Source organism: Lepisosteus platostomus, chromosome 10 (genome assembly GCF_059453375.1).
Source record: "Lepisosteus platostomus isolate fLepPlt1 chromosome 10, fLepPlt1.hap1, whole genome shotgun sequence".
Taxonomy (NCBI): domain Eukaryota; kingdom Metazoa; phylum Chordata; class Actinopteri; order Semionotiformes; family Lepisosteidae; genus Lepisosteus; species Lepisosteus platostomus.
This window is the reverse complement of record NC_142620.1, coordinates 6184119-6202625: the sequence shown is the minus strand read 5'-3', so window position 1 is coordinate 6202625 and position 18507 is coordinate 6184119. Positions and strand designations below refer to the sequence as shown.

Genomic DNA, 18507 nt, shown 5'->3' with positions numbered 1-18507 from the left:
CCAGCAGTGCAGTGTGGTACTAAACGTCTAAGGTGTCATAAAGAACCAAAGCCCATTCATTTTATGTATATAGATCAATATGCACCTAATATGTAGCGGGCGACCGAGGCAAACACGTCGCCCTTGTGGCCCGTCAGAGTCGCCCGGAGAGCGACAGGCTGGTGAGGAGACAACCCCTCCACTTTCACCGTCACGGGTCTGTCAAACAGACACTTCGAGTCGGGCTCCACTTTAACTCTGACCGGACTCATGGTCACTCTTGTACCGACGTGCAAAAAACGCTTCCAGGTCCACTGGAAACAGAAAACAGAGGACTTTCCTGTTGTGACCCCTGAACTGAGGGTTTTGAAAAGCAGCATCATTGGTCACTGACTTTGAACTTTGTGTACGGAGTTCAGCTGTTCTGGTTATAACATCCCTCCCGGTAGAGCAGCCTGGTACACATGAAGTATAAAACACGTAAAGAAGCGCAATGAATTTAAAGGACACGAAAACATCTTTATCGTGATGTAACAACAGTTTTTATCTTGAAGTAAAGTGAAGTGGGACTCTCCTTGTATTTTTTTACTTTACTATTTATAAATTGGGTACATCACTAAATTCCTGATAGGCATCTGTACCTCAGGAAAAAAATATTTTTGTAAAGTCTTCATAATAGGGTCAGTTTTCTTTATCGGGAAGTCTACATAACTTCTTCATAAGGTAATCATGATGACAAGAGAAATACTGCTGGTCAATGATAAGGAATTATTTCAGAAGATGAGAATAATGATTTCTGGTAGGTATCAAGTGCTGACACTAATGAAAACAATGTTGTTTATATTCATTTCTTTTTGTTTTACAGTGTACAGATTCTAACAGATTAAGAGGGACAGTGCATTTCAGGTTAAATGGAACACTGTGTTCATTACAAACTGTTCCAGATATATTGTAAAACCTGTTTGGACTTTGACAATAACCACACATAAAACTTGTGAACCAATGTGGATATACCTGAAAGACTGAATTAGTGTACAACATCTGAACAACACCTGAACTAGCAACATTTTGCAGAGGAAAAACAATCAACTGAGAACAGAATTTTAATGATTCAGTTTAATCACATGAAGGTCATTTCATGTTAAATATGGACAACTTTGAGAGGCTATTGTTTTTAGTTCATGGCTTATATAGAAACAATAAAAATATACATGTTTAAAAACTCATTTAAAACTGGTAATCAGGCGTGTAGTGGACAGTATTGTCCACACCCATATACTCATATACTGTTGGTCAAGGACGCTTGGACAGATTCTCACTCCATTTACAAGAGTTGTGGGCTGTTGCACTAATGTGTACAAAGTTTACATGTGGACAGGTAAAAGTTTATTCCATTCTGAAAGGAAAAGAAAAGAGACAATGAATCTAGAAGGAAGGTCCAAATCCCTGCACTGTCATAGAAGGGAAGTGCTCAGGCTTGTTGTCTCTGCACTAGAACATCTCCTCTGGACATCAGATAATGCGAGGTCATTCTCCAGTTCTACCCCATTCCATCACTCAAGAGCCACATGTCTCCTTCACCATCCTGCTAGTTCAGCCTCTCCTCTTAGAATAGAGATGACCCTGGAGAAGTGTGATTGGGGAATTTTTAAAATACAACAATTGGGAATGGAGAACACTCCATTTCTTAACATTGCACAATTAACCAGAAGGTAAGTATAGTTTTGTACGTACATCCAAAGTGTTTAATATCCCAAAAGAGTTTATATTGCATTAAAAACGCTTTTTAAAATTCTTCTATACGTGAAATTAACACTGACTTACACCCCGGTGTAATCACCCCCGAGAGAACATCTCTGCTCTGAGTGAGGCAGGAATAATGATTTTTTTCACCTTTGAAAATGATGCCATTCATCTGTGACAGTTCATCTCTGTGATTCCAAAATTCCATAATGCCCTGGGGACACCTTCTTCTCTCCTCTGGCCATCCTTCCTGTATAGTTTTTCTGAGCTTTGCGAGCTGTGCATCTTTTGCAGTTTCTGCGCGTATTTCATTCAGGTGACGCAGTGGGGTGTTGATATCAGACAGGCTAGGGGCAAATTTTGCTAAGTAGTTTGCCATGCCTAGTATTGTTTCAAGCTCTCCTTTTTCTTTGGGAAGTTCCATGTCCTTCACAGCAGCGATTTTAGCTGGATCTGGCTTGATCCCATCCACGGTGAGGAGATGTCCAAAGTAGCTGACTTCAGTGGCGCAGATCATGCTTTTCGAGTTGAGTCGGACTCCTCGCTCTCGGGACCTTTGTAGCATAGTGCGAAGGTTCCTGTCGTGTTCCTCCTTGGTTCTCCTATAGACCAAGATGTCATCAACAATCGCTGTAACGCCTTCGAGGCCTTCATATGTCTCATCGATTTTCTGCTGAAACTCATCTTGAGCTGAAATTACCCCAAAGGGCAAGCGTAGGAATCTGTAGCACCCAAACAACGTTTTGAACATGGTTAGTTTTGATGACTCTTCTGTGAGCTTGACAGCCCAATAACCTGACCTAGCATCCAGGACACTGAAATAGCGTGCTCCAACCCACTTTGGTGTAATATCCTCAAACGTTGGCAAAGGGTAGCGTGGACGCTTTGTTCAGATCCCTTGGATCAAGGCATACTCGGAGTTTACCCATGCGTTTTCTCCACCACCACAAGTGCATTAACCCACTCCGTTGGCTCTGTGACTCTGGCAATGATGCCAGACTTCTCCATGTTGTGCAACTCCTCCTTAAGACGGCTCCGCAGTGCAAGAGGTATGCGTCTCGGTGGGTATACTACAGGAACTGCATTTGGTTTGAGGTGGATAGTGCATTCACCTGCAAAAAGCCCAATTCCTCTAAAGACATCTGCAAAATCTTGTAAGATTGGCATTCTCTCAGTGGGAGGGGTGGTCACAGATAAGACTAGTTTAATGAGGTCCATGTCTAAACATGCTTTTAGTCAGAATACTGGAGGTGCATGAGTGTCTACAATATAAAAGTCCAGACACATTTCTCAACTCAGCTCAACGTTTTCTGATTCACCGCTTGCTTTATTTTCTGCCACGCAGCGGCGCGCTTTTGCAAAGTGGTTAAATTTTCCACATTTTAGGCACTGCTTGCCTTTTGCCGGGCAAACGTCCTGTTCGCCGTGAGCCTAATTTACGCAGTAGCCACACTCTTTTTGGCGCTTTGCTGCCCACTCCGGTCTAGCGTCTCCTGCTCGGCCTGGGTTTCCCAGCCCTGGCAGGGCGCACTGCCGATTAACTGCGAGTACTGCGCTCTCGCTGGGTTTGCGCTAAATCGTGAGACCTAACGATGTCTTTGGTCCGTCAATTCAGAACCAACATCCAACAGCTTTTCTCTCACTCTCGGTGAGCGTATTCGGAAAACGATGCGATCCCTTACCATCTCCTCGCTATCAGAGTAATTACAGTCTTTCAAATGGTTCGAAAGGTTCGTCAGCTCCCTGTACTCTCTCGTGAAATTTATATTGAGCAAATCTAACATTTGTTTTAGGCTTAACGTGCACTTCAAAACGGTCATAATAGGTTTGGAGTACCTTTGCCGCCTCCTCGTCGAGGGTCCATGTGTTGTAAATGTCTCTGCCCTTTTCTCCGACCAACAGGAGAAAAGTACTGCAGTGCTCTTCCAGCGACGTTCATTTTAAATCTTTTGTCCTGACGTGAAACCTATTTATTCTCACACCATTGTTTCTTGTACACGTATAGTGTAGAAATGAACAACCCAGGATGACGATGTGACACTCGAACAAACTCTTTATTATTTAGCCTGTAACTCCGAACCCGTTAGCCCCTACATTCACTATGACCTTTGACCCTGAGCAACCGTTATTCCCGCTCAGCCCTCCACCAATCAACATGCAGTTTCACTGCTGACGCAAATATTACACTACGTCAAACTTGGCAAAACAAAATATAGAACAAGTATTTTAAAGGTGAAGTCAGACTCCATTGCATTAACAGTATTTGTACTTTACTATTGTGTAAGTGTATTTCATTACTGTGTGTTGCAGACCGCACAGGAAAACAACTTTTATTTTAACTGTTTTTTTCTTCCATTGCACACAGATGTGGTGAACAAATGTTGTTAAACCAGAAAGACTAATTTTATGTCCCAAGTTTCAAACTCATGAGCCAAGAACATTTTGTGAAGGAAAGATAATACAGTGAAAACTTTATAATGATTCATCATAATCGTATGAAGATCATTTTAATGTTATAACTGCAAAAGCGTAAGGGGACAACCATAAAACAATTATACGTACGGAATAAACGAGATGAATAATATTTGTATCTCAGCGTATCCATAAACACGATGAAAAATTGACAAACGATATGGTAGACAATACTGTCCTCATCTGGTTTTCCGTAGTATAGCTTTAGGTATTAGCAAGGCCGCAAAGGACACTTGAAAATAAACTCCTTGCCTTACCCTATATAAAGATACGAAATGTCGTGAGTTTGCTCTTCACCATACAGGTTTGTGGAAACCTTTCATGTCATGATCTCTGAGGACCTCTGGAAAAGAGTTATTGGTGCTCATTATTCTGGAAAGGGTTACAAAACGATTTCTAAGGATTTTAGGTTTCAAATATGTAAATATTCTAAGGGGCTGAACAAACTTTTTCTTGGCACTGCACAGTACAGCTTTAGGTATTAGCAAGGCCGCAAAGGACACTTGAAAATAAACTCGCTCAATTTACAAGAGCCAGTATGATACTGATGTGTACAGTACAAAGCTTAACTGGTTTAGTGCAACACAAAGGAGTATCCACTGAGACAGCGGTATTCAGATCGATTCTACCTTTCCTTTGTAAGTCTTTACTAGCATGGGCGAATTAGGCAATTAAGGATTGATGTAGTAATATAGAAAAGTTCAAATCCCTTCACTGTCATGGAAGGGAAGGGCTCAGGCTGGCTGTCTCTGCACTAGAACATCTCCTCTGGACATCAGATGATGTGAGGTCATTCCCCAGCTCTACCCCATTTCATCACTCAAGAGCCACACGTCTCCTTCACCATCCTGCCAGTTCAGCCTCTCCTCTTAGAACTGAGATGAGAGAAGTGGGAAAGGGGCATTTTTAAAATACGATAACTGGCAATATGGAAGAGATTTCAGTTTTTACATACAATCTGAAAAAAAACCAATTCTTAATTCTTTGCTATTATCGGTAAATGTAATTTTCTTCTTTTAATGATAAAATAAGACCAGCAGCTCATTTCGTAGCTATTCTATCACATATTTATTTGAAATAAGAAATTGTTTTCCTTTAGCCAACGTTCAGTTGTTGCCTCGCAGCACTGGGGCCCTGGGTTCCATTTTGGGCTACTATCTGTGTGGAGTTTGTATGTTCTCCCCGGGTTCTCATAGCTTTCCTCTGGTTTCCTCCCACAGTCCAAATGTATTCTGGTAGGTTAATTGGCTTCCTGGAAAACTAGTCGTGTTTGTTCTGTGCCCCGTGATGGACTAGTTGCTTTTTTTATCACAACCCGTCAATATGGTAACATCTAGTAGGGTTTATAGTAATCAATTCCATGTATCTTGAAATAAAATGATGTATGAATTTAACAATGTGTAATCAAGGTACAAGGGATGTGAAAAAATAAGTGAACCCCTAATCTAATTAGCTCTGTCAAGGGAATAATTAGAATGAGCAAATGGGCTGTTTAAATAATTACATAGATATGAGTTTGGAGGCTGAGTTTGGAATGCCTTACTCTATATAAAGATACGAAATGTCGTGGGTTTGATCTTCACCACACAGGTTTGTGGAAACCTTTCATGCCATGATCTCTGAGGACCTCTGGAAAAGAGTTATTGGTGCTCATTATTCTGGAAAGGGTTACAAAACTATTTCTAAGGATTTTAGGTTTCAAATATGTAAATATTCTAAGGGCCTGAACAAACTTTTTCTTGGCACTGCACATCCAAAGGCCAAACAGCAGGATATTTTGATATAAATGAGTAATTCTTAGTTAAAACCTATAGGACTGTTAAGGGTGAGCTTACCACCCTTCTACCCTTTTAGTAATCCATGTTTCATAGATCTCCAGAGGCAGTTTCTGCCTGGAATGATGTCCCCAAAAACAACTGTAACAACTTTGTAAGTATAGACAGCAAAGGCCTAGTTCAAGTCTTCAATTGAAACTAATCCCTTGGGCTTCAGGTCAAAACATCATTTTTTATGTCTCCTACTCAGTACATACACTAGAAAGAAATATCCAAAAGAAAAACAGAAAAACAACAACAAATGCTTTTCATTTTGTCAAGCCACGTTCTCAAGTAGCACATAAAAAGGCCCAGTTTATTTTGTAAGGTTTCAACAACACATCTACTACATTGGATAAAAATCGGAACTTTTTATAAGTAAAACTGATGGAACAAAGCCAAAAAAATCTGCATAAGCCAGGTCCTCACATGGTTATCTTCCAAAATAAAATAATGATAACATTATAAAAAAGAAGAAAACAATGTGATAAGACACAAACATAAACAGATAAGTCTTTGCTTACTTTTCATGTGATGCACAGGCATAAGCAAAATAACTCATTTTACAGCCAAGCAGTGACCACAGCGATGTGTAAACCTCTTCAAAGTCTCAGTGTCAGAATTCATTGAGTGACAGCTTTTTTGCCTATCGGTGCAGCCAAAATCACAAAAGGTTAATTGTGAATCTTACCTCCCTCTAGGAAGTGGATGTTTTCACGGATTCAAGCAGAAAAATGGTGAGTAAATATTGTTTTCTCTATTTTGGCAAGGTGTAAGATATAAGCAACATCGTCGCTTATTTACTTTAAACTTTTTTTTAGGTTGTAAATACGCAGAACAGTTGTTTTAAAGGCGAAGTCGAACTCCTATTGCATTTATTTGTACTTTACTAGTGTAGCGCCCTCGCCCGGTGGTTTGGAGGAAGCGCACCTAGGCACTCAGGGTACCGCGAAGCAGGCTGGTAGTTGTAGCTGGGGGGGTCTGAGGGTTAGCACGATGACCAGCAGCTGACCCTGCTTATGTAGATAGTGTTATAGTAGTTTAAGTGTCCTGTGTAGCTTTGTAAGTGTATAGACTTCTGTTAACGAATTACAACCCTAAGCTGTGTAGTGTTCCGTCGGTTCCCTTATGTGTGTTTAAAAGCTGTGTGGGGTTCTGGGTTGAATGGGAGAATAAAGCTTGTCTCTCTCGTCTCGTCTCCACTTGTCCTTTATTCTGCGCGAACTCGAAAACGCTACACTATTAACAAATGTTTTTCACTACTGTATATTCCAGGATTAGACAGACCGCACAGAAAAACGACACTTTAATATGGACTTTTTCTTGTTTTTTTATCGCAAATACATGTTGTGAACAGTGGGTGTACTAGAAAGATTAAATTCGTGTTTTAGGTGTTCGACTCCTGAGCTAGCATTATTTTGTGACTGAAGGATAACAAAGCGAAAACGTCATTTCATATTTTTAATGGTTCATAATAATCATTTGAAGATCATTTTAGTTACAAATGCACAAGTTTAAGGGGACAACCATAAAAAACGATTATACACTACTGTATAATTATATAATATATGATTATATACTCCCAGCAGCCATATCACCCTGCAACTCACAACTGGCAGCCCACTGAAGCTCAGCAGGTGTGAGCCTGGTCAGTACCTGGATAGGAGACCTCCTGGGAAAAACTAAGGTTGCTGCTGAAAGAGGTGTTAGTGGGGCCAGTAGGGGGCGCTCACCCTGCGGTCCATGTGGGTCCTAATGCCCCAGTATAGTGACGGGGACACTATACTGTAAACAAGCGCTGTCCTTCGGATGAGACGTAAAACCGAGGTCCTGACTCTCTGTGGTCATTAAAAATCCCAGGGTGCTTCTCGAAAAGAGTAGGGGTGTAACCCCGGTGTCCTGGCCAAATTTCCCATTGGCCCTTACCAATCATGGCCTCCTAATAATCCCCCTCTATGAATTGGCTTCATTACTCTGCTCTCCTCCCCACTGATCGCTGATGTGTGGTGAGCATTCTGGCGTGCTATGGCTGCTGTCGCATCATCCAGGTGGTGGTGGAGGGGAGTCCCCATTACCTGTGAAGCTTTGAGTGGCATGTCCAGAAAAGCCCTATATAAGTGTAAGCAATTATTATTATAACTTTTATAAACAAGAAGAATAATATTTTACCATCGTGTTTATGTATACATAAACACGATGAATAATTTACAAACATGGCAGAAAATACTGCCCTCTTCTGGTTTTCTGTAGCACAGAAGCCCAAAATTGAACCCAGGGCCCCAGTGCTGCCACAGTGGTAAAGTATTACAGATGATTCAAAAGACGCCTGAAAATAAACTCACTGCATTTATAAGAGTGGCTGTAACACTGTTGTGAACAAAGTATAACCGATTTAGCACAGCAATGATACTACCATTCCTTTGTAAGTCTTTGCTAGGCTGCACCAATTAGACAATTAAGGATTAATGCAGTAATTTATAGGAAGGTTTAAAAACCTGCAGTGTCACGGAAGAGAAGTGCTCAGGCTGGCTGTCTCTGCACTAGAACATCTCCTCAGGACATCAGGGGATTTGAGCAGCTATTCTCTCACATATGTGTGTGAAATAAAATATTTGCTTTTAATTTGCCAACTTCCAGTACATGTAGTATTAAACACAAAAAGTCCATTCAGACTGTTAAGGTAACAGGTAACAGCTGTTTATAATGGTGGGGGACACTCTGCTGTAATGATCCATGGGCATCATGTAGAGTGTGAGGAATGGGGTCCACTCAAGGTACAGTATGGGACTGTAGGCCATCATGTTATACTAGTTTCATGTCCTTGTGTATTGTATCACTTGCAGGTTCACGTGGGTATGCGCCCTCGCCGCTGCCACCTCAGGTCAGTCCCCCACCACTGGGCCTCTGGCGTCACTCAACAGGGAACCAGCCAGTGAACAAATGTATACCGGAAAGACTGCATTTATGTTTTAGGTGTCCAACTCCTGAGCCAGCAACACTCCGCAGAGTAAAGATAATATGAAGAGAACCTAATTTAAATACTATTTTTTTCATGTTTCATTCTGATCATAACAAGATCATTTTTATGTTACAAATGCACACGTATGAGGGGGCATACATGAAAAGATCCATTATATATACAGAATAAAAGACATGCATAATATTTTTACCATAGCTTATACATAAACACAGTGAATTTACTGCCCTATTTTGTAGCATAGCTGCCGATATTACTGATATTAGATCAGCTATACTCTCTAACATGGCTAAACTTAAAGCTTGCTCTGTTTACCTCCTGCTGCTCCTAGATTATCCAGGAAGAACTGTCTGATCCTTCTCCAGGCCTCCTCCTGGGCAAAGGCATGGGACTCAGCCTGGCCGCCCCACAGTACAGGGGCGTTTATCACCTTGTGGAAGGAGGAGTGACAGTGAGGGAAGTATGGTGGCTCTATGAGGTGTCCTGTTCCAGGGAAACTCAGGATCTCTGGCCTCTCTTTGCCATGTGAGATCAGACGCTTTGCAGCTTCACTGGCATACAGACTGGCATTCCAGAGCTGATCATTCTCACCCACAATAAAAAGAAATCGAGCAGTTGCCCTCTCTATGGGCACTACTGCCTGGCATCCTGGATCATGAGGGTCCTCATAGCCCTCAAACAAGTTCCATATCCCAGATGCCTGATCCACCTTGATCTTCTCAGAGGAAAACATCAGTGCTGGCAGGGTTGTGCCTTTGTAATGCAGTTGGGACATGAAATTGGCGTTACACCCAGACACACTGACCACTGCAGATATACCACTCAGGAAACTAGCCATGGACAGGGCCAGGTCAGCTCCTTTAGAGTTGCCCAGTACACCAATACTGTTCGCTCTCACCTGGAGGAATTAACCAGACAAAATGTCAAGTCAAGACTGGTGGAAGTGGTTGAAAAATAAATGCAAAATACATTACCATGACTTGTGTGCACATCTGCATGCAGATATACAAGTACCTGTGGAAGTGCCTGAAGGTAACGGAGGGCCTCCTCAAAGTATTCCAGATGGAATTCAACCATGTACTGTGGGAGGTCCTCAAACCCGAAGTAAGCCAGTACCATTGTGGCAAACCCGTGATTGGCCAGGAGGCATCCTCGATGCTCTAGAAGTCCTCCAGCTGTTCCTCCCAGATCAATCACCCCTGGAAACGGACCGTCTCCTGAGGAAAACCTGTCCATCAGCTCTGACACTGTTACAGTATACAAACAGCCACTGAAATATAGGGTTATTACTGCTATAGCAGTACCACTGCTGTTATATTTTTTACAAAAAGAATATAAGAATAATATTACCATACATTATAATATGTTCTTGTAGATAATTTCATCTCAAGTATCTTAAATCACCTACAGTACACATACACTAAATTAAACTAAGTAATAACACTTGCTTATTTGTTAGATATTAGAAAATGTGAAGAAAAAAAACAGTATAGGTATTATCGGATTTCTTATGTATGTAGGATTTATAATGATGTGGGAATACACTGGCCACTGCAGATATACAGTACCACTCAGGAAACAAGCCATGAAGTGGTTGAAAAATGACTTAACTTTAAACTTAGAAAACATTTTAATTTGTTAAACCTGATGAATTCAGCAAAACTAGTTTTTTTTTTTTCTGCAGCCGGAGCTTGAGGTCTGTTCCTACAAATGAGTTGTATTTCTGTCATTCTGTCAGTGGGTCACACTTTTTTATGCAGTCTAAGAGCAGTTTAAACCAGCATTTTACATGCACTGTCCTAGACCTTCCTATTTCAACGGATACGGGTTCTCTGCGCATGTGCCCTCGCCGCTCATACCTCAAGTCGGTCCTGCACCGCCGGTGCTCGAACCCGCGTCACACAACAAGGACCTTGTCGGCTGAGCTAAAGCAGGGTGACCATATTCTGGTTTTCAAAAAAGAGGACGGGGGAAAATCGACACTCGACACAATACCCCAAAGTAATGAATGTTTATTACTTTTTCTAATAAAAAAAATTCAATTTAAACTCTCTAGTTATTTTTAAACTTCTTAGTAAACTTTTAAACAGTTGCAGGATTGCCATTTCTCTTCCATAATGGCAAACAAGGAAAAAACAGAAATATAGCCTTATTTTAAACTTAAATAATTTTTATTTTCCAAAAATGAAGACATCATAACTTAGGAGAAGTCCTCATTGGTTGCAAAAATGATCAATTTTAACGAAACATTTTGAGATATAATGAAACGAGTTAAGCATCGTTATTTCTCATGGCCATAAAAACAGCAACACACACACACACACAAACCCTTTTCAAGCTACGCTGCGTGTAAATTCAAAACATCTACCGGTAATGCATGGAAGGAACGAAAATATGTCAGCCTGTGTTTGTTTACACAGTCTGAGTAACGAGCAAAACAAAATCCCGGACAATTTTTGGAATTTTATAAATCGCGGTCGGACCGATATTTTAGGTCTCAAAAAGAGGACGTCTGGTCACCCTAGTTAATTCACAGGGGGCGTAGTCGTTACACTATTATCTTTTACAAAACTTTAACGCCAATCAAGTCATTTTAATTTTTTATTTTCACTTTGTTTTATCCCTTAAGAAACACTCACCAGGGGGCAGAAAGACCGTCCCCCGGATCCGTCCTTCTCTCACCGGTATCCTCTTCACTCCTTCCCCGAGGAAGCTCCGCTCATGAAGGCAGGAGGCCAGCGGAGGGGCGGCGCTCTCCACACTCCCTGCAGCCTGACCGTGGACGGCGATGTGTACTGTGAACGGGGTGGCCATGTCTCTTTTCATTAGTCTCCTCAGGGGCTTGAGGGGCTTCAGGGCCCAGAGGAAGCCCATGGGCTGCACCCCGGTGTAATCACCCCCGAGAGACGCGGACTGGGACAGGTCTATCAGACCCCTCTCGTCCGCCTGGTAGCGGGCGACCGAGGCAAACACGTCGCCCTTGTCGCCCATCAGAGTCGCCCGGAGAGCGACAGGCTGGTGAGGAGACAACCCCTCCACTTTCACCGTCACGGGTCTGTCAAACAGGCACTTCGAGTCGGGCTCCACCTTAACTCTGACCGGACTCATGGTCACTCTTGTACCGACGTGCAAAAAACGCTTCCAGGTCCAATGGAAACAGAAAACAGCCGACTTTCCTGCCGAGACCCCCGTTCTTAGGTGGCTGAAAAGCAGCAACATCGTTCACTGACTTTGAACTTTGTACTGATAAAAAACATTCCTTTAGCCTGCTAAATTTGACTTACAAATCAATAATGGAAAATTTAAAATACAAATACGGAAAGCACACAAAGACGAAGTGTCGAAGCGGTACATGGAAAAGTTTATTTTTCGGGAAAAGTCAGTAAAGAGTTTGGCTGTATTGTATTTTTTTTTAATTTACAACTGTGTACGTCATAAACGTCTAGCATGGCATCTGTCCAAAAGAAATAAATTGCCTTATCTGGAAGTCTACACCCCTTCTGCTTAAGGAAATCGTGTTGTTTTGAGAAATTTAATTTATTTGTACGAATCATATTTTTCATAAAATAGGAGAAATCATTTCTGTTAAGTATCAAGCGCTGTTGTTGTATAGGCATTTACTTTTATTTACCAGATTCTAACAGATTAGAGGAACAGCGTTTTTCGGGATAAATGTGACGCTGTTAACTAAGCAAAATGCTAGATATCTAGTCCAAATCTGTTGGGACTTTTAGCCACATACTGTACAAAGCTTGTGAATGATGGATGATGCAATAAATCCAAACATCCCAGCCAGCAAAACTTTGCAAAGGAAAAACAATCAACTGTGAACGTGATTTTAAACCACTTTTAAGGATCAGATCAGTCACATGCAGTACATTTTCTATTATATATAAACAGACAAGAGGCAGTATTGTGGCACAAAATATTTGTATTCGCATTGACCAAGAAACGATATGGTTGAAAATACCTCCCTCTTCTGGTATTCCGTAGTATAGCAGGTGGTAGTGTTGGGCCCATAAAGGACACTTGAAGATGTTGTTACAGCTTTAGGTGAAGGAGAAGGGTCTCTTAAGATTTTAGATAAAGACTGTGACACTTGGCAGAGTGAACACTTCTAGCTTCAAAGCAGAGAGGATTTTTGTTGAGATCTGGGGGGTCCCTTGATCAGAAACCACTGTAAAGCTTACCTTGGTATACCGTACCTAGGTAAGGTGTAGGTCAATGAGTGTTAATGAGCAGTACAGAAACACACAACATAAGATCACAAAATGAAACAAGAAGAAGAAGAGGAGAGAGGGGAGAGACAAGAGTCTGGAGTTTGAAAACAAAAACAATTTGCAACTGGAAAAAAATCTAAGTTTCAAACATTCCACAATAAAAAGGTAAGTATAACGTTTTAAGTAAATCCAAAAAGTAGTTATATTTTCTAAATGAATTCCTGGCTTCTTTGCATTTTTCCATACTTGAAGGTTATATCATAGGCAATTCCTTACCATACAGTATTTATTGAAAATTACAGGGTGTTATTCTTCAGCGTTTAACATTTAATCAATGTGGTGCCAAATGCAACAGGTCTAATCCGGCTGTTAAGCAGGTAACAGCAGTTTATAATGGTGGGGGACATCTGCTGTAATGACCCATGGGCATCATGTAGAGTGTGAGGAACGGGGTCCACTCAAGGTGCAGTACTGAGACCGGACTCTAGGCTGTCATGTTATAATATTTCGATGCCCGTGTATGTGAACAGGCTTTCCTAATTGTGAGACCTGACCCACTGGTGTGGTGTGGATATTTCTTGAGTGTGATGTGGGATTATAGAAGAAACTATTTAAAAAGTTAGAATTGTGGCACTTGTGTAGATCATACTACCACTGAACCAAATATTAAAAACGTATGATCACTGTAGCAAACTCGTGTACTGCATGTGGTATTACAGAAAGAATAGGTGTAGGTGAATCAGGAGGTCCAAAATATTCCTGGACAAGTTTTTGTTGCTCCATTCACGTAGGTTCACATCCTCCCGATGCATTGTCATGTTCACTCCTGGGCCTGCATGGCCTCAGTATCTCCTGGTTTTCCCTGGGCCCTGAATCACTGCATTTGAATTGATTGTACTTAATTGTTCTATAATTCCACTGTTTCCAAGTGTTTACCCATTAAAAATGACACTAAAACCTGCCTGTCGAACTCCTGCCCACAAGGACCAGAAAAGAACATCATTACTTTTTAAAGACTCCTCAACAAACAGTGATGTGGCGTATTTCATTATTTCAGGTTTTCATACAATCAATGTATAAAAATAGAGTAATCTATTCAACAGTTTAGTTAAAATGGAATTTTATTTGTCTTACATGTTTACAAAAGCTACAAAGTTCAAGTAGATCTGAGTTGAAGTTTTTATGTTTAATATTTCAAGATCATATCACATTGCTGATATATTGATACATCCAAACACCAAACAGCAGGACATCATAAACCAATTTAATAGTCACTAATTGCTTAAAACTTATGGATCAATTTGGTGTAAACTACGTAACATGATACAGGAAAAACAATTCACACCACACATAATAACAGTGAGAACATGTGAACTCTTCAATATAGCTGCACCTAAAGCTTGCTCTGTCTACATCCTGCTGCTCCTAGATTATCGAGGAAGAACTGCCTGATCCTTCTCCAGGCCTCCTCCTGGGCAAAGGCATGGGACTCAGCCTGGCCTCCACACAGTACAGGGGCGTTTACCACCTTGTGGAAGGAGGAGTGACCATGAGGGAAGTATGGTGGCTCTATGATGTGTCCTGTTCCAGGGAAACTCAGGACCTCTGGCCTCTTTTTGCCGTGTGAGATCAGACGCTTTGCAGCTTCACTGGCATACAGACTGGCATTCCAGACCTTGTCATCTTCACCTACCACAAAAAGGAAACGGGCACTGGCCCTCTCTACTGGCACTACTGCCTGGCATCCTGGATCACGAGGGTCGTCGTAGGCCTCAGAGAAGTTCCATAACCCTGATGCTTGATCCACCTTGATCTTCTCAGAGGAATATGTCACCCTCTGTAGGGTTGTGCCTTTGTAATGCAGCAGGGAGATGGTATTAGCATTACACCCAGACACACTGACCACTGCAGATATACCACTCAGGAAACTAGCCATGGATAGTGCCAGGTCAGCTCCTTTAGAGAGGCCCAGTACACCAATACTGTTCTCCCTCACCTGGAGGAATTAAGACGACAAGACTGGGGTAAGTGGTTGAAAACAAATGCAAGATTTAATGGCTTATGTGCACAGCTGCATGCAGATATACCTGTGGAAGTGCCTGAAAGAAGTGGAGAGCCTCCTCAAAGTATTCCAGATGTAATTCCTCCATGTTCTGTGGGAGGTCCTCAAACCCGAAGTAAGCCAGTACCATTGTGGCAAACCCGTGATTGGCCAGGAGGCATCCTCGATGCTCTAGAAGTCCTCCAGCTACTCCCCCCAGATCAATCACCCCTGGAAACGGACCGTCTCCTGAGGAAAACCTGTCCATCAGCTCTGACACTGTTACAGTATACAAAGAGCCACCCAGATGTGCAAAGTTAACACACCTGTTTATATAACTATTGTAACATTTTTGTCTAAAATAATAATAATAGTACTAATTCTAATAAGTCATACTACTTGCATTTATAGTATATATTATATAGATGTTTCCATCCAAAGTATAATAAACTAATTTTAGTAATAACTCTTGTTTGTTCCTTAAAATATTTAAACATTTGATAAACAAGTCTTAGGCGTTCTAAAATGATGTAGGTAAATCTTTAGATTATACAGAGTCTATAAAACTTTAAGTATGTGGGGATATGGATGAGCCATCGTAGCCTAATTAAACAATAGGATATGTTTTAATCTGGCTTATCTGATGAATTTAACAAAACTAATTTTTTCAGTATCCTGAGCCTAAGGATTGGTTACTACGAGCAGTAAGTATTTCAGTCAGTGGGTTTTCCTTTTTTTGCCGTCCTAGAACAATTTGAATACAGGAATTTATATACTGCTGAGACCCTCTATTGCAGACGCCTTTACAAACTCTTTACCATTTCCAGGTTATTTTCACTAATTTCCACTTTGTGTTTTAACTCTAAACACTCACCGGGGGGCAGAAAGACCGTTCCACGGATCCGTCCTTGTCTCACCGGTATCCTCTTCACTCCTCCCCCGAGGAAGCTCCGCTCATGAAGGCAGGAGGCCAGCGGAGGGGCTGTGCTCTCCACACTCCCTGCAGCCTGACCGTGGACGGCGATGTGCACTGTGAACGGGGTGGCCATGTCTCTTTTCATTAGTCTCCTCAGGGGCTTGAGGGGCTTCAGGGCCCAGAGGAAGCCCATGGGCTGCACCCCGGTGTAATCACCCCCGAGAGACGCGGACTGGGACAGGTCTATCAGACCCCTCTCGTCCGCCTGGTAGCGGGCGACCGAGGCAAACACGTCGCCCTTGTCGCCCGTCAGAGTCGCCCGGAGAGCGACAGGCTGGTGAGGAGACAACCCCTCCACTTTCACCGTCACGGGTCTGTCAAACAGGCACTTCGAGTCGGGCTCCACCTTAACTCTGACCGGACTCATGGTCACTCTTGTACCAACGTGCAAAAAACGCTTCCAGGTCCAATGGAAACAGAAAACAGCCGACTTTCCTGCCGAGACCCCCGTTCTTAGGTGGCTGAAAAGCAGCAACATCGTTCACTGACTTTGAACTTGGTACTGATAAAAACATTGCTTTAGCCTGCTAAATTTGACTTCCAAATCAATAAAAGAAAATTTAAAAATTAAATTAGGGAAAGCACATGAAGACGAAGTGTCGAAGCGGTACATGGAAAAGTTTATTTTTCGGGAAAAGTCAGTAAAGAGTTTAGCTGTATTTTTTTAAAATTTACAACTGTGTACGTAATAAAATTTTTGCATGACATCTGTCCAAAAGAAATAAATAGCAGCGGTTTGTCTTATCTGGAAGTCTACACCCCTTCTGCTTAAGGAAATCGTGTTGTTTTGAGAAATTTAATTTATTTGTACAAATCATATTTTTCATAAAATAGGAGAAATCATTTCTGTTAAGTATCAAGCGCTGTTGTATAGGCATTTACTTTTATTTACCAGATTCTAACAGATTAGCGGAACGGCGTTTTTCGGGATAAATGTGACGCTGTTAACTAAGCAAAATGCTAGATATCTAGTCCAAATCTGTTGGGACTTTAGTCACATACTGTACAAAGCTTGTGAATGATGGATGATGCAATAAATCCAAACATCCCAGCCAGCAAAAGTTTGCAAAGGAAAAACAATCAACTGTGAACGTGATTTTAAACCACTTTTAAGGATCAGATCAGTCACATGCAGTACATTTTCTACTATATATAAACAGGCAAGAGGCAGTATTGTGGCACAAAATATTTGTATTCGCAATGAACACGAAACGATATGGTTGAAAATACCTCTCTCTTCTGGTATTCCGTAGTATAGCAGGTGGTAGTGTTGGGCCCATAAAGGACACTTACAGCTTTAGGTGAAGGAGAAGGGTCTCTTAAGATTTTAGATAAAGACTGTGACACTTGGCAGAGTGAACACTTCTAGCTTCAAAGCAGAGAGGATTTTTGTTGAGATCTGGGGGGTCCCTTGATCAGAAACCACTGTAAAGCTTACCTTGGTATACCGTACCTAGGTAAGGTGTAGGTCAATGAGTGTTAATGAGCAGTACAGAAACACACAACATAAGATCACAAAATGAAACAAGAAGAAGAAGAGGAGAGAGGGGAGAGACAAGAGTCTGGAGTTTGAAAACAAAAACAATTTGCAACTGGAAAAAAATCTAAGTTTCAAACATTCCACAATAAAAAGGTAAGTATAACGTTTTAAGTAAATCCAAAAAGTAGTTATATTTTCTAAATGAATTCCTGGCTTCTTTGCATTTTTCCATACTTGAAGGTTATATCATAGGCAATTCCTTACCATACAGTATTTATTGAAAATTACAGGGTGTTATTCTTTAGCGTTTAACATTTAATCAATGTGGTGCCAAATGCAACAGGTCTAATCCGGCTGTTAAGCAGGTAACAGCAGTTTATAATGGTGGGGGACATCTGCTGTAATGACCCATGGGCATCATGTAGAGTGTGAGGAACGGGGTCCACTCAAGGTGCAGTACTGAGACCGGACTCTAGGCTGTCATGTTATAATATTTCGATGCCCGTGTATGTGAACAGGCTTTCCTAATTGTGAGACCTGACCCACTGGTGTGGTGTGGATATTTCTTGAGTGTGATGTGGGATTATAGAAGAAACTATTTAAAAAGTTAGAATTGTGGCACTTCGTGTAGATCATACTACCACTGAACCAAATATTAAAAACGTATGATCATTGTAGCAAACTCGTGTACTGCATGTGGTATTACAGAAAGAATAGGTGTAGGTGAATCAGGAGGTCCAAAATATTCCTGGACAAATTTTTGTTGCTCCATTCATGTAGGTTCACATCCTCCCGATGCATTGTC

At 41.5% G+C, this 18507-nt stretch overlaps 2 protein-coding genes and 1 long non-coding RNA gene across 3 annotated transcripts; 1 reads left to right on the top strand and 2 right to left on the bottom strand.

Moving 5' to 3' along the window:
* Window positions 1-6274: 6274 nt before the first annotated feature.
* Window positions 6275-12431, bottom strand: LOC148653116 (acyl-coenzyme A thioesterase 1-like). The gene is made up of 3 exons (XM_088647696.1): window positions 11625-12431; window positions 10000-10202; window positions 6275-9883 (listed from the first exon to the last, which is right to left on the bottom strand). The coding sequence occupies exons 1-3, from the start codon at window positions 12202-12204 to the stop codon at window positions 9281-9283; spliced, it is 1386 nt and encodes a 461-aa protein (XP_088503822.1). The 5' UTR covers window positions 12205-12431; the 3' UTR covers window positions 6275-9280.
* On the top strand, window positions 10851-12521 carry LOC148653115 (uncharacterized). The gene is made up of 2 exons (XR_015941605.1): window positions 10851-10986; window positions 11615-12521. It is a non-coding gene; the product is annotated as an uncharacterized LOC148653115 (long non-coding RNA).
* Window positions 12522-14308: 1787 nt separating this feature from the next.
* On the bottom strand, window positions 14309-16726 carry LOC148653114 (acyl-coenzyme A thioesterase 1-like). Its single transcript, XM_088647686.1, has 3 exons — window positions 16121-16726; window positions 15293-15495; window positions 14309-15201 (listed from the first exon to the last, which is right to left on the bottom strand). Exons 1-3 carry the CDS (start codon window positions 16698-16700, stop codon window positions 14599-14601), a joined length of 1386 nt encoding a protein of 461 aa, XP_088503812.1. The 5' UTR covers window positions 16701-16726; the 3' UTR covers window positions 14309-14598.
* Between the last annotated feature and the right edge of the window lie 1781 nt (window positions 16727-18507).

Coding starts and splice junctions, on each gene's coding strand:
- LOC148653116 (XM_088647696.1), bottom strand. CDS start 12,204: ATGTTGCTGCTTTTCAGCCACCTAAGAACGGGGGTCTCGGCAGGAAAG. Junction 10,203..11,624: donor GACGGTCTTTCTGCCCCCTG/GTGAGTGTTTCT, acceptor GGTTTTCCTCAG/GAGACGGTCCGTTTCCAGGG. Junction 9,884..9,999: donor ACCTTCAGGCACTTCCACAG/GTACTTGTATAT, acceptor TAATTCCTCCAG/GTGAGAGCGAACAGTATTGG.
- LOC148653114 (XM_088647686.1), bottom strand. CDS start 16,700: ATGTTGCTGCTTTTCAGCCACCTAAGAACGGGGGTCTCGGCAGGAAAG. Junction 15,496..16,120: donor AACGGTCTTTCTGCCCCCCG/GTGAGTGTTTAG, acceptor GGTTTTCCTCAG/GAGACGGTCCGTTTCCAGGG. Junction 15,202..15,292: donor TCTTTCAGGCACTTCCACAG/GTATATCTGCAT, acceptor TAATTCCTCCAG/GTGAGGGAGAACAGTATTGG.